The sequence below is a fragment of the Seriola aureovittata genome, chromosome 22 (assembly GCF_021018895.1).
Source record: "Seriola aureovittata isolate HTS-2021-v1 ecotype China chromosome 22, ASM2101889v1, whole genome shotgun sequence".
NCBI classification, from domain to species: domain Eukaryota; kingdom Metazoa; phylum Chordata; class Actinopteri; order Carangiformes; family Carangidae; genus Seriola; species Seriola aureovittata.
The window spans coordinates 10,953,551-10,969,277 of record NC_079385.1 but is presented as its reverse complement, the minus strand read 5'-3'; the positions used below and the strand labels follow the sequence as shown (position 1 = coordinate 10,969,277).

Sequence of the window (15,727 nt, the reverse complement as noted above, 5' to 3'; positions counted from 1 at the left end):
CTACACAATTACTACAGTCTCTGCCCAGACGTAAACCTCTTACTTGGATCGCCGCCAAGCGATGGGGTGTGTATGAGTCCGTCGGTAGAATCCAACACGGTTACTCCGATGTGGTCCTGACGGTGCCGTCCTCGTTCGTGAGGGTTGCGGCGGCTGATTTCTCGTTGGCAGTGAAGAAAACAGCGGTGTCGACTTAATTAGAGGGTAACGAACGTCGGGTTGTCCGCGCCTCTGTGAAGAATTGGCTTCTTCCTTCTGCAGGTGAGAGATCGTGATCTGCGTCGGCAGAGATCTCTGGTCGGATCCGTGTGTGATGTTCCGTTAAGCACCACAACAAAAAAAAAGAATAAAATCACAAAAAGGGGGGGGGGAAGTCTCAGCTCGTCCAGCGAGGGGAGAATCTTCAAACTCCGCGGGGAAAACGTGCACAGGATTGTTACCTCCGTTAGTAGACTGGTTCACAGAGAGAGAGCGGGCTACCTCTGCTGCAGCTACGATGGAAAGGCGATGGTCAGTACGTGCGTCTGACCTTTATAGATGCAGTGACGTCACGGCGGAGTCGCCGGGGTCCCCTGCATCTCTGCCAATGGGAAGCGTGAGTTTGGGACTCCCCCAGATTTCACACTCAGGTGTGAACCGCAAGGCCTGCTGGGAGATGGAGTCTGTGAGGGGCCGTTTTTGGCGCCCTTTCCTTTGTTCAGGCCTGAGGCTAGAACTTAGGAACTGAGGTCAGGCTTCTGAGGTTACATGTAGGCCGGAGCAGGCCTGCTCCAGGTCGACCACATGTTCAGGCCCAACAACTACAATTACTGCCTGTGGTTGTATGCCTCTGCCAACCAGTCAAGTTACAGGAAACATGGTCACAACCTCCCCTTCCTGAGTTACAGCACTGAATAATATAGAACAGTATGATGTCACAGTGAAGTTGACCTTTGACAAATTGATTATAAAATCACTTTATCATTTTATCCTATTAGACATTTGTGTTACATTGTGTTGTAAATGTGTACCATTATGTATGAATTTGTAAATTGTGGCCAAAAACCTATTTTGTGAGGTCACAGTAACCTTTGACCTTTAATCACCTAAATCTTATCAGTTCGTCCTTGAGCCCAAGTGAATATTTGTGCCAATTTTGAAGAAATTCTCGCCAGGTGTTCCTGAGATATGGCATTCACATTTTTTGGAAGTCTCGAGCCGATAGCAGTCTCAGCCCCGGTAATCTATTGGTTGGGCTATATATAGCGGGTTCCAAAAGTCTGAGACTACTTTTCCCAGTGGTCTCAGAGCTTTCACAGATTTACAAAATTCCCCACCGGTGCCGGATCTCAGTAGTTTGAAGCTCTGGAGATCATGAGTTACACTGTGAAAAGCCTTCTGGAAATCTATAATGCAACGAAAATTCTAGCACGACTGATTGTTCGAGAACACTTTGAGAAAAGGCTCAAATAAACCCTAAACTGGGATTTGAAGTGAGCACAGAGAAGTTTTCCTCCTTCAGCAGATGAATCTGAAAACAGTCTTTCAGTGTCTGACTCTTCACCGACATCATTCTGCACAATGAAGGCTGAACATTCAAGTGATCTGACAATAAGAAAAATATATTCTGAGCGAGGGGGACTTTTAAATGGTTATAGCCTATTAACAAACACTATGGGTCTAAATTGTTGTTATGAAAATCAACTTGTATAGATTGAAACTGGCTTGAATAGCTATTCAGGAATAGTAATAACAGCAAACACTGGGTCGACCTCATGTGTGTACAGTCCATATTTATGTATGTACAGTATGTACAGAGGGGTCCAAAAGTCTGAGACCACTTTCCAATTCAAATTCCATTCCTAGCGACACATATTTCTGCCCATCGAGGCCGTTGTAGTCCACACATACACAACCTCACGCAGAGGAGTAGTAGACAGATCAGAGGGCAGTTTGTAATTCCATTAGCAGAAAGGTCAGTTTCTCTCCATTAGCTCCGCACCATCTGTCTGGACACATATACTCTGGTGTTAACTTTAACTTTATAAACAATCCATTAAAACATGAGCGTAAGTACAAATAGACGGGTGTAGAATAGCAATGAAGCGGGAAATCAATTCAAAACATAATATTAGTGATAACATGGTTGGGACGGGGGGTGGAGGGGTGGGGGGTTGGCCCTTGGTGGATGGTTAGCATTTCTGCAAAGGCATGTGTGTGCATGTTTATCTGCCAAGTGAGTTAAATTCTGTCATAGATCAGAGAGGAGTACTGAATCTGTACATGTTCGCAGACATTCAGTGACGTAAAGAAAATGAAGCCACCCAGTCATCCCTCCCTTTCTCTCCGTCTCCAGCTAGGTGACATTTAGTGGACGCACCTCAACAGAATGCTAACAGAGCCCCACAGCCACCGGGAGGGATAGAGGAAAAGAGAGACAGCGGTGGAGTGGATTAGATTTTTTTTTTTTTTTTTTTTTTTAGGAAGTAGGAGAGACGAACCCCAGGATGAGCTGAACCTTTGAGGGAGTGAAATAACAGATATGAAAGTGAGAGGCTTATTTCTAAGAGACATGGAGATGAAGATGGATATTCTGAGCAGAAAATGGATGTTGGAAGAAAGTGATTGAGTGAAGGAAATAGAGTGAGTGAGAGTGAGAGTGAGAGTGAGAGAGAGAGAGAGAGAGAGAGAGAGAGAGGGAGGGAGAGAGAGACAGAGAGAGTTTTAAAAAATATATATATATGAGAAAGATGATGGGTGGAAAGAGATTGAAACAAAGGAAAAGAGGGAAGGAAACAAAATTAAGTAAGGAAGAAAAAATGGGGGGAAATATGGAAAAGGGAAAAAGGGTAAAAATGAAGGAGAGACAGAGAAAGAACAACCAAGATACATTATATAGAGGTGGTAGTAAAAGAAAGAGGATAGGGGTACGTCAAGGACTGCAAAAAGGAATGGAAGGGGCGTCAAGTAGCGCAGTAGGTTGAGCAGGCGCCCCATGTGTAGAGGCTACAGTCCTCGCTGCAGTCGGCCCCGGTTCGAATCCTGCATCGGACGGCCCTTTACTGCATGTCATTCCCCCTCTCTCTGCCTCCCCATTTCCTGTCTCTCTCTACTGTACTATCAAATAAAGGCATAAAAAGCCCCCAAAAATATACTTTAGAAAGGAATGGAAAGGGGGGGAAGAAGAAGAAAGTAGGAATTCTGGAAAACACAATACTTTCTTTTATATAACATGTTAATGACTAAAAAAAAACAGCAGACTCACAGCGTTGGGTTCCAGAGTTGGGAGAAATTGAAAGCGTGTAGTGTCAGGCTGAAGATGTCCTCCTGGTTGAACCTTCTTTATAGCTTCATCTGTAGTTCTTCATCATGTATGTTCCTATATGGGTCAAATCCAAAACTGTGGTTGTAACTAGCAAAATTAGAAACACCATTGACAAAATATAGTAGAATCTAAATCTACTGCTCTTAAACACAGGACAGACGTGTATTTTACTGCAGCGTTTAATGGAATTTTTGTTTTTAGTTCCCTCCAGTTTGAAATTTACAGAATGTTTTGACATTTCGTTCACAATCTCTGTCTTCAGCAACTTTAATCGAATGAAACTTTACAATATCCAATGGTTAACTGACCAAAATTGAAAATAACAATAATAGTTCAGGACCATGGTGCCTTTCAATTACCCTCTGGCCCTACAATGGTCCTGGTGGAAAAGTGCTGGAATATGAGATAATCAAGAGCTAAGTGGAAAGATAGAAGCAATCTTTTGAAAACAAATTGGACAGACGATATGATCCATTTGGGAGGTGAGATTTTTTTTTTTTTCCTGAAATGCATAGACTGGTCGGCTGGTTGGCTGTCCAACACCCACACCCACCCACACACACACACACACACACACACACACACACACATAATCTCATAACCACATCATCACCATGCACTCCCACACACTTGCCAACTAGTTACACATTATAAACAATGATAGATAGATAGATAGATAGATAGATAGATAGATAGATAGATAGATAGATAGATAGATAGATAGATAGATAGATAGATAGATAGATAGATAGCCTCATGCAGTCCGTGTCTCAGTGAAACAAGCACAAACAAAGCAGTATCATAAAATAAAAAAACACAACATACATTATATATCGCATACATAATACATCGTTTCTTCACAGCAAGCAGAAAATGGGAGTTAGCGAGGAAGCTGCCAGAGGTGGCTGTTTGCTCTGATGTTTCGTGCTGGTAAAATACTTTTTTATAGTGACTAGCGTGAGTGACGTGCTTTTGTCTCTCTGTGCATATACAAACACATGTATACTGATATATTTGGGATATTCGGGGGAGTTTTGTGAGGAAGAGAGTGATGTCTGAATTTAGCTTGGTCATTTCGTGCTCATCGCCATTTTTTCCTTCTAAGTCTCACAATCTCTTTTCATCCTTATTCTGTCTTTATATCAACCTTTCTCTGTTAGTAGAACTTGCAATTATCATGTAGATGTTTTTCACTCATTATGGCAGAAAACGTAAAGATAAACAGAAATGAAGGTGGGTGTGGAAAAGGCTTTGTTAGATTGCCTGAAAAAGGGAAGATTACTGAACCCTACTTTAGCTGATGCTGTCTTTACTATCAACAGTCTTCACCATTTAGAGGCTTCAATGTGTAGTAACATTCTTGAGGGGGCGCGTGTCATATGCTTGCTTCTGCTATGCCATAACCTCTTAATGCAAATGCGGCATTTATAGTGAGAAAAGAGAGCAAAGGAACGCTGTTTGCCACCATGAGAGCGAAACAGAGGGAGTGATAAAGGAAGAGGTTGAAATAAATGACTGTAGTAAGAAAGAGAGGGATGGAGAAAGGGAAAAAGAGAGGGAGGGGAGTAAAGGGACAGTGAAAGAGGAGCGGGGTGGGGGGCTGGGGGGGTAGGGGATGGAAACACTATAAGGGATAAAGTGGAACTCTTTAAAGTACAAACTTATTAGAAGTGCCTGAGTGTGTGTGACGCTGCACAAGAGGTCCATACAGTGGCAAGAAAAAGTGTGTGAACCCTTTGGAGTCACCTTGGTCATAAAATGTGATCTGATCTTCATCTAGGTCACAAGTATAGACAAACACCATTGAACATTACACAAGCCCAATGTTGATGGATAAAGTAAGTGAACCCTTGGATTTAATAAGTGGTTCAACCTCGTTTGGCATCAAAAACCTCAAACCAACACTTGCAGTAGCTGCTGATCAGACCTGCACAATGCTCAGGAGGAATTCTGGATTCCTTGTAGAACTGTTTCAGCGCAGACGTATTCTTGGGCTGTCTGGTGTGAGCAGCTGTCTTCCCACTTATGTTGTGTCAAGCTGCTCTTTGGCAAACTTCAGCCATGTATTTGATGTTTTGTTTTGTGGAGAAGCGTTTTGAAGAGAAGCAGCTTCCTCCATAATTTTTCATGGACACCTTGCACTTATGTACATGAACATACAAGTTAACCAGCTTCTGCATTGTGCCTTTGGAGTCATCACAGTTGAACGCCCACCTCTATGAGGAGTAGCCACAGAACTAAATCATCTCCATTTATAGTGAGAGTTTGTCTGACTGTGGACTGATGAATCTTTAAACTCTTTGAGACGACTCTGTAACCCTTTCAGCTTTATGCAAATCAACAATTCTTGATCACCAGTCTTCTGAGATCGCTTCTGTGTTTAAGTGGGTCAAAGTAGCTGTAACCTACACCTCCAATCTGGTTTCATTGATTAGAGTTTGTTAATGCCATTAAACATTTTCCACTCTACATTGAGAATGTTTGAATGATGTTTCTAATATGGAAAAGAACAATACAACGATGTGCGTGTTATTAGTTAAAATATATCGTGATTGTTCATTATTGTAACTTAGATGAAGATCTTACCATGAAGACTTTGAAGACACATTTATACATACATGCAGCTAATTTCAAAGAGGTCACTACCTTCTTCATTTTGCCCGTGAATACATGTTTCAAGAGATTTTTGCAGATCTCTTTAAAAAAACGAAACAAAACAAAAAAACCTGAACTCTCTCATATATAAACGTGTTCAGACACTTTGAGGTGGCTCTCTACATTGTGATCAGGTGCACCATCTTTACTTTAATTGTGTCTAGAACAAGTCCACGTGTGGCAAATTGAATTGATTAGACATAGTTTGAAAGGGTACACACGAGTGTACACAAGGTCTCACAATTCACATTGCTTGTGAGCAATTGTGCACCTGTGGAAAGAGGCTGTAAGGGTGACTGAGTGTTCTTGCAGCAATTACTGTAGGAGTGTGTCTGCCTGTGCAGCCCTGTGAACATGTGTACGTGCTCCTGTCTTCTTGCATGAATTCATGTGGGAGTATATGTATGTGAGTGTGCATGCCTGCTGTGTGTGCACATGTGTGTTGCACACAGGAAGACAAGGTATGGATAATGGGGAGACAGGGGGCTCCGGATCTATTGGTCTATTGGTATTCTGGCTCTCTGCCTGGCGGACAGTGGGAGAGTCTGTGAAACTAGAGAAGGAGGAGAAGGAGGAGGAGGAGGAGGAGGAGGAAGAAAGAAAAGAGGAAGAGCTTTTGGTTGGGTCGTGGGGAGAAGAAGAGCAGCAGAGGGACAGATTGTATATTGAGAACAAAAGGCATCGAGAGAGGTGAGGGCATGAGCAGACACAATAAAAGAAGCTTTCTCAGCGGGGGACCCCGAAGGAGAAGCATCTTGAGAAAGAGAGAGAGAAGAGAGAAGACGGGGGGGGGGGGGGGGGGGGGGGGGGGGGGGGGGGGGGCAGGAAGAAAGTGGCAGCAACATTTGATCCTAAACCACCTCACTCATTAACCTAACCCCCAGTCACTCACCGCACAGCTGCAGCAGCTGCTTGCTTCTCAAGCATGGGAGCAACTAGTTTTGTTACCATATAAAAAGGCTAATGATGCAGATAAAGAACACTGGGCATGGGAGAGGAAGGAGGGGTGTTTGTTAGGCATCATTTCTCACAAAAACACACACATGGATACACCACTGCAGGATGGATGTCGCTGTTTCCTGGGAACAGTAGGTGGAGCTTTGTCCTCCGAATTTCCCTCCGTTCTTATTTTGCAGTGTTTTTATATCGACTAGAAACTACATGTTCTTCACATGTGGTTTAAATTCCAAGAACAACTGATCTCGCTTCAGTTAAAGCACACACAAACCAGAACACACCGTCTTTTCTCCTTGTCAAACCCCCAGGCATATTTATCTAGCATTTACAGGTCTATGACTGAGTTGTTACAGTCAGGCGGAGGGAAGGGCAGTTGCAGCATAATCCTGAGCTCTGATGTCATCTCCCTGAGCTGTGATGTCATCCCTTTTGGTCACCCATATTTCCCCTACATATATATTAGCACACACACGCACACATATTCAGGGACACACTGCAGACACACAAGTCTGTGCTCATTCAAGCATATTCACACATTAAGCTCAGTCTCATACACTTCTTCATCCAAATGAAAGAGGCAAAGAACTGCCGTAGGGAGCTAAAGGTGACACATAATTAGCATGATGTCTTTACTTATGCTTACAGAGCAACAGGACGGAGATAAAAGGGAGAAAGGGGAGGAGGAGGAAGAGAGCGAGGAGTGAAGAGAAGGGGGGGAGTGCAAGGCCACCTGTAAAGAATCTCTAAAGGATCAGGCAGAGAGATACAGTGGGTAGATGAATTCATATTCAGAGAGGATTACCTGGTATCCGTCACATCCCCAGTTGCAAATCACCCAACGCAGATCCATACCTGACAGCAGTGCAGAAAGAAATATTGCTTTTATACTTATAATTCCTCTGTAAAATATATCTGGAGCAGACTGTCAGGATTTTTTATCTTCCCTAACTCCATCTTAACATCCTGAACCGAGAGACAGACAGATAGAGGAAGTCAGACAGACAAAGACCAATAGGCAGATATCACCGAGAGGTCTACCTTCTGTATTTAACACTGCGAGTCATTGCATCACTACAGGTCATCTCTCATGCCAGAACTTCTGAAACCAGCATGATCACAACTGATGCTCTATATATCTGGTTTTTTTTTGTTGGTTTTTTTAATTTGTTTTGTTTCTTGTATTTTAATATCTCTTGTGTTCCTGTTTAAAATCAGCACCCTAACAAAATTCAGATAATATGTGTTGCTATATAGTGTATTTATCCACTGGCACACAGGTGCATGTTTTTCATTTGCACCAGAAGTAATTACTGTGAAATGTTTTCCCATAGAAAATAAAGAAAAGTCATTAGTAAGTTTCTCTTTTTTCAGCGTTTATATTCTCAGCCCTTATACATGCCGCACAAAATAAACATAATTTAAAAATAATAATCACCCTCTAAGTTTAGAGAAAGTGATTTTTTTTTTTTTTGTAACACCAGCAAAACAAAATGGTCTCAAGTATGCAGACCATATTCATTTTTCTTTTTGAAGTTTCAACACTAGTTAGAGACATTCATATTGTTTTAGTAAGTGCTACATTGGCATGTGTAATCTACATAAAATCTTTTTTTTTCTTCATTACACTAATCCCCAAAACACTAACTCTAAAAGTCAGATGAATTGCATCCCAATTCTGACCCAGGCACACTTTGACCGTGAGACACACACTCCCACACAGTCGTAGATATACAGATGTACAGGCCTAATGTATGCAGGAACACACACAACACTGTGTAACTTGCTTATGCCTTGTCCGTATAATGCCTAAAAACACCCTCATCCGCCCACCCACAACCTATTGTATAACTGCTTGAAAGAACATTTTTTACACATTTACACACACACAAAAATACGCACGTGTGTTTCTCATTTCTAGCTAGAAAAGCCTGAAGTAAGCTACCTTTAAAGAGAAACTCCACACTGAATCTGTTACAAGGGTAAATCACTGTTGTATTGAAGTGTAGGCATTGAAAGTTAAAGTACAGTGTGTTGCAAATTTAATGCGCTTTAGACCTTGGTTACTCTTTAATTCAAAATCAATACTTCTAACAATAATACAGCATAGATGAAACTGACTTCAAATACCAATTCATCTACTCCGTTCAAATTTCTACTTGCTCATCCCAGTATTAGTACCAAGTAAGGGTTAAGGAGTAGACGCCCAGTTATAGGTTCCTATTCATAATGTAACAGTTTAAAATGTATGCATTATTGTATTTCTAAATTTGCATGTATCCAAAGCGACTTAAAAGTGAAGGACATCACTAAAGCTTCAGCGCAGTAGGAGACCTTGGCATAAGTACTAAGCACTACATAAATTCAATAAGTGCAAGGAGATCAAGTAAAGACGTGCACCGAAAGTGAACAGTAAGTGCTAGTTAGGCATGTAAGGCAATGGAGGTAATGGAGTTGCATCAAATAAACTGGTTCTTATGTACTTCTCTCTTGTTACTAAATAGTTACACCCACCAGCCAATGACAGTAGGGTTATTGACCACATAATGTCGGTAAGATCAGATACTTCCAGTCCTTTTGAATGGCATGAATACAGCTTCCTCTGCAACGCACAGCATTGTAAGGCAGGCCCGTAGAGCATTCACAACCACGACTTTCTGTTGGCTCCACATGCACATTAATGGAATAAAATAATTCAATCACAATGGCTCTTCAGGACTTAACAGATGTTACTGGACTGCACGGATTTACGAATAGCCCATGCAATTCAATAATGAAACCCTAAATGAATTTACTATATGTGCTTCTTCAAAAACGATCAACGATCACTCAAAATCTGGGTTCTGCATCTGCCTCTCATTGTGGAAATGATCAGGCGCTCATAGCTTTCTTAAGATGAGCCACACAGAAAACACATCACCATCAAAAGCTGGCGAACAGAAGCCAGCCCAGAGGTGCAGGGAGGCTCCATAGCTCTCTATTGTGTGTGTGGATGATGGTGATGACTACTCCCACTGCATCTGTTGTTCATGGTGCTGATTAGGAGCCCCCACCCGACCCCCCACCCCCCCCCTTTCTTGTGGGATACTTCTAACATTTGTGTGGTTGATCACTCCAAAGCAACCTGCAAATTATTTAAATCCAAAATGATCCAAGACAAAGGCCCCGGGCCTTGTAATACAACAGCACCGCATCACATAATGCATCCATTAAGGAAACATCTGGCTCATGGATGCTTGCCTGCTCTTCCGTGTGTAATCCTACCTCACAAGGCGCTGTGAGCCAATTTCGGAGGGCTCTTCCATAAACTAAACAAGCTGCTGTTTGTGTGTGTGTGTGTGTGTGTGTGTGTGTGTGTGTGTGTGTGTGTAATTTCTTAGTAGCAACAAAAACATTTCCATTGGCCGAGAAAATACAAACACAAAACACTCTGACATAATCCTAGTGGCATCTACTGACACAGATCATTTTGGTTTTATTTGCTCCTGCTTTGCGATATCTGGCTCGGAGGTCCCTGCCTGAAGTTTGCTTGTGTTGCTCATAGCACTGAAAACTTAGTCTGCAGTTAACAGTTTTCGCTGGAACTATTGAAGAAATAATTCCTATAAAAACTGGTCTGTGGATTATCCAGGGCCTCGGTTTTCAAAGTTTAACACTGTGGGTTCCCGGTAATGCATTTGAGAATGTAATAATGTTGCCATGGAACCAGTAAGTCTTGTTTGTTACAACTTCTTCTACATTTTGGCAAATTTGCAGCATTAAAGGAATGCTGGATCACCTGTTAGTTAATTCCTTTTTGTAATGAAGAAAAAAAAAATCATGATGATTCAGGTTTTGAGTTTTGAGGAGCTTGTAAACAAAGTCTTTGTGTTCAGATTTGACTGAGTTATGACTCCGACAAGGAGCAGGACTTTTGATGGAAATAGTGGCAATCGAGCTGTTTTTAAAACACTGGGGAGACTTGCGTCACGGTTTGAAAACCTCAGATCCAGTGTAATGGGTACACTTTTGAAAATGTAACAATATCTCATTCACCTCCATTGTATTGAGGTAGCCGAGCAGATATTTCAAGACAAATAATGCACATAAAAAACTGCGGTGAGAAAAAAAACTGAATGTGTTTGTTAAATTTGGGTGAACCAACCCTTTAAAATGGATTCTTGATATAGTATTTGCCTTTTAAAATCTGCAATTGGCAGCTGAAATGACTTCAGATGAGCTGAAAATGTTTCCAGACCCTGAGAGCACACCGAACCACTGATAATGCATTGAAGGGCATCAAAAATGCATTGGTCTCAGTAGGAAAGACCAGCCAGATCTCAATGCCACTAAAGTACAACCTCACAGTCTCGCTCTCGCTCTCTCTCTGCTCAACCCTGGTAATAGGTTACCTTTGAAGAGCAAGAAAGGTGAGCTGTATCACAAATCACACGGATCCCATAGTCTGTGTGTTATTTAGTTATTTATGCCTCATGAAGAAATGGCTCTCCATTCCCTCCAAGCAGCACTTATTAGTGTCACATATGGAAGATTTCTCCCCTCGGGTTGTCATGCCAATGTGGAAGTGCAGTATGAGTTTTTAAATATGTTTGACTGGAAGGGAAACAGAACTGTGTAGAGTGTGTAAAGGAATGTGTGTGTGTGTGTGTGCGTGTGTGTGTGTGTGTGTGTGCGCGTGTGAGAATTTGATCATTTGTGTGTGTTCATGTGAAGTGTATTGGTCCATGCATATGTATGTCCCAAGCACCACTGCTTATTACATTATTATCCGACTCATGTCGCCGTGATTTACTCATGCAGTAAGAAAAGGTAGATGGAGGGAGCATGTCCTCGTGTCCAGAAGCATACAATATGTGAGGGTTCATTCAGTGCATTTACCTTTATGGGTTTGGTCCCTGGTGCGTGTCTGCGCGCGTACGTGTTGAAAAGTCACATTGTCCACGAGACGCTTCTGCCAGTTCCAGGGAATCTGTGCAAAAGTGAGACAGAAAAATGGAGGGTTAGCAGGAGAGGATGCCCAGACATGAAAGCCTGCCGTAATGGAGATAATAGGCTGTGGATCGATGAGTGGAGGCCAGTAAATTAATGGGCTCTCCTTGACACAAAGTCCATTTGTTAGTTTTGAAGCGTTGTGACAGTTAATTACAGAGGGTTGGCTTCAGTGGACCACTCCACTTAGGCCGCCTCAGAGAAGAAAAACATTTCCTGGTGTGTTGGGAGACAGAGAGGACAGCCTTAGATGCCGTGGTTTAAGTGTGTTGGCGTGCGTGTGTGTGGGACTTTGGAGGAGCGTGTAGGAAGCAGGCTTTTATGCCTTTGCGTTCAATCTATAGGTGTATTCAGGCAACTTAAATTTCCCTATTTCTGAAGCACTAATTTGCTTTGTCAGACAGCGTTTGGAGGAAATTGCTGCCTTCATTATGTTCTCTGGCAACATTTTTCCCCATCCGGGGAGAGTGAAATCCTCAGGTTAGGGCGGATGAATGAGCATCAAAAGCACAGGACTTTCACACCGGAGAATGTCAATTGCATCCTGTGTCCCACATGCTATTAGGTTTAGACTGAGTTGAACTGTCCCCAGTCCCCATCTCCTGTTTCAAATAAGCATCGACTTTGCTCTAACCCTTAACCCTAAACCTAACCCCTAACCCATTTGACCAAACCTTGCTTTGAGTTGCCTTAACATTACCTGCCTTGCCTTAACCCCAGTTGTAGGTCTTGAAGTTGTAGGTGAAATATGAACATTTTGCTTTGAGAATTTGCTGATTCATTCAATATAAGCATTTACACATTATGATTACAAAAAGAAAAAATGGTGGGCAGCATTATGTCTCCTTCAATATTTCTTTCCTAACACAATTTTTTTTAATCTAAATTTGCACAAATTTAGATTTACCTTGAAAAAAACATCATCTTCCTGATGTACAGTTACAGCACTTTGTTTCACCACCACCAGCCCAGTTGCCACAGCGCTTCAAAATACTCATATTATTCTATTTCCGTATGATTAATCACTTGTCACATCCCTAGTTTTCTTTCACCTTTTTAAACAAGTCTGGTGTGCTCATGGGCGGCTGATTTCCCAGTTGAAACAAACAACTGAGCCGTAAGGTTACAACTTAAGAGTTTTGTAACCTTGTGAGGCAACTGGATTTGTCAAAAGCAAGAATCCAGACAGCTATTCGCTAGGTAGACCAATCAGCATCCTATGAGGGAGGACCTGCGGGCAGCTACGGAGAAGTGGCTGTTTTGGTATTCATAAGAGTACCTACATTTTCCTTACAAAAAACGGCAAGAATCGTCTACCGACATGCTTTCAAAGCTCCTCAAACTGCTGCTCGGCCCGCTGTTTTGTTGTGTTTCCTCTTTGGCATTCTCCTACTGCGTCACATGATAGACGGGAGGTTTGTCCAATTACCCGCCAAGTATATTATTGTGACGGCACCTGCATTCTTCCAAACGAGTTTCCGACGAAGCCTTCACAGATGGTTCTGTGTAACACACCTTAACCATCAGGTTAAGAGTTCTGCAGGTGGGTTTAAGAATAGAGACTTCATCTTCCTATACCACAGCCAGAATCATTCCAAATGGCAGCAAGCATACAGGCTGTCATACAGTCACCTCACAGAAGTAACGAGTTTTAAATCAGCATGTGTCCCTTGTTTGACATGACTAACATTAAGTTAAGTGTTCCTGGAAACTGCAACACACAGCTTCTGGTCGAGAGAAAATGATGTAAATAGGATGAATAGGTCTCTATTTGGGTCAAACAATAGAAAACAGCTGAATGAACATCATGTCAAGACTGAATAATGAGGTGGAAATGAAAGAAATGGCAATTCAGTCTGATTATCAGGCTCCCACCATGTGCAGTATGTACAACTCCATTGTGATGGATTGAGCTCAGTAGAGGTTTGTATTAAAAAAAAACAGACATAACCTGTGTTTTTATGAATATTTTACAATGCATGAATTCTGATTTGAGCCTTCAGAGAATATGTTTGAGTAACATTAGTTGGCTACTTTCACATAAGATGGCGAGTACCTGCTACCTTCTGTCATGACATCCACTAATCTTCAAAGATAATTACGCTGTCAGTTGTTTTTTTCTGGCTTTGATGTGGAGACTTGAGAACACCACATAAACACACAGTCTCCAGAAGAGATGTGAATCAAAATATCCAAAACATACTCTCATCTCCCTGTCTTTGTGCTCTTTGCATAACAAACTCCTGATTTATAAACTGTCACTCGAATTATCCTTAAGAGTGTCAACTTCAAATGCCTCAATCCCATACCTAGAAAACATCCCTGCATGTTCACAGCATGCTAAAGTGCAACTAGTCTTAGATGTTGGTATTCATCTCCATCCCCCTGTTTTCTTAAAATAATCACAAAGTAGCCATTTGTATTCTGGTTGAGTATTGTTTCCAAAAAATACCAATTAGTTGTAGTTTTTTATTGTGACACTGAGGAAGGTTATCAGTGTCTTAGCATGCAGACCCTGTTTGTATGTATGTGTGTATATCTGCTTTTTTCTTCTTTTTTTTTTTGAGGTTTTCTGAGTTTTTCCGGTAGTTTCACAGTTGAATCTGAATTTGTTTTGTTTGTTTACAAGCCCATTCTCATCCTTTAAAAGAAGCAGCTGTATTGTAAGAAAGTTTGCCTGTTATTTTTTGATTAAGACCTCAGTCGGAAAATATTTCCCCTTGTTCTTAATCTATTTCTAAAAGTTCTTCCTCAGCAGATCAAAGTCTCATCCTTACTAACGCCAAACAGTCCTCATTCTTTCATCAAGGCCAAACTAACAAGGATAGTGAGCGTCTGTGTCGAATTTATTTTAGTGCTTCACATCATTTTGTGTGAGTGTGTGGCACCTTTTAAAAAAATGCAGACATCTAATTTCACTAAAACTTTCCAAATGTCAAACTAAAGCAAAAGACTGATTTAACTTTTGTCACAGTGATCTTGGCAAATAGACACCGTCACAGCTTCCCGTTCTGTATTCACTGACAATGGGGGAAAAAAAACACTCAGTGGAATCAGAACAGAGAAGAAACCTGAAGAAGTTGCTGGCAGTGAAACATGCCATTAGCATGTCATGTCATTACTCAAATATTAATAGTTTTGGGTGGCACTTTTCCCCTTTTAAATTATTACTATGAATATTGTGCCTTGTGAACATCTTATCTATCGTTTCCACATTAATGCTACAAACTCTCAATGGAGAGACTCAAAAGTTGGTGCCTCTGCAGTCATTTTGGCTACTTCCCAAGAGTATGAATCCACTAAAACATATATAGCAACACTAAAATGAACCATTCAGTGAATTTCTGTCTATATTAACACTGTTATAATACAGGGAGGAAAAAAAGATATGAGCGGGTGAGTACCTCCATCATCTTTCTTTCTGTCTGTTAGTTTAAAAAAAAAAAAAAAAAAAATCAAGCCTTTACTTTGAAATAAAGCAAGTAGTGTCTTTCTGTACTTTAATTATTTTAAAGGTGCACATAATAATGACAACAATAGGATGAAATAGGCTCAAACAATTGAGATATGGTAAAAAGATAAATTGTCAACAATTGTATATTGTGTTTTCTTCATCATTCATATTCAAGCTGAAAAAAGGGGTCAATTAATTGATTAGTCAACTCAACAAAGTGACACCTAACAACTATTTTGGTAATCAGTCATTTTAGTGATGTTTTGAAGGTTCTATTTGTAAGTTTTGCTATTGCTACATAGCGAGCGTTAGCATGTAAGAGGTTACAATACACCCTCTGAGCAGCACTACAGTGACTTGGTATTGGAAAG

The 15,727-nt window shown here is 41.3% G+C and overlaps 1 protein-coding gene across 14 annotated transcripts in view; it reads right to left on the bottom strand.

The window, feature by feature from the left end:
- grm8a (glutamate receptor, metabotropic 8a) overlaps positions 1-15,727 on the bottom strand; it is a 340,337-nt gene that overhangs the window by 37,866 nt on the left and 286,744 nt on the right. For 4 of the 14 annotated variants that reach the window (XR_008826432.1, XR_008826434.1, XR_008826433.1 and 1 more), the window contains 3 exons: positions 11,792-11,882; positions 7,719-7,768; positions 2,013-3,358 (listed from right to left, as the gene is read on the bottom strand). Coding sequence is in view for 2 of the 14 variants with exons in the window: in XM_056367296.1 (XP_056223271.1) it covers positions 11,794-11,882 (89 nt within the window). In the remaining 12 variants the exon portion in view is untranslated. Of the gene's footprint in view, positions 1-1,752; positions 1,989-2,012; positions 3,359-7,718; positions 7,769-11,791; positions 11,883-15,727 lie in introns of those variants that run through there. The other 10 variants (XR_008826437.1, XM_056367296.1, XR_008826435.1 and 7 more) reach the window with 7 other exon arrangements.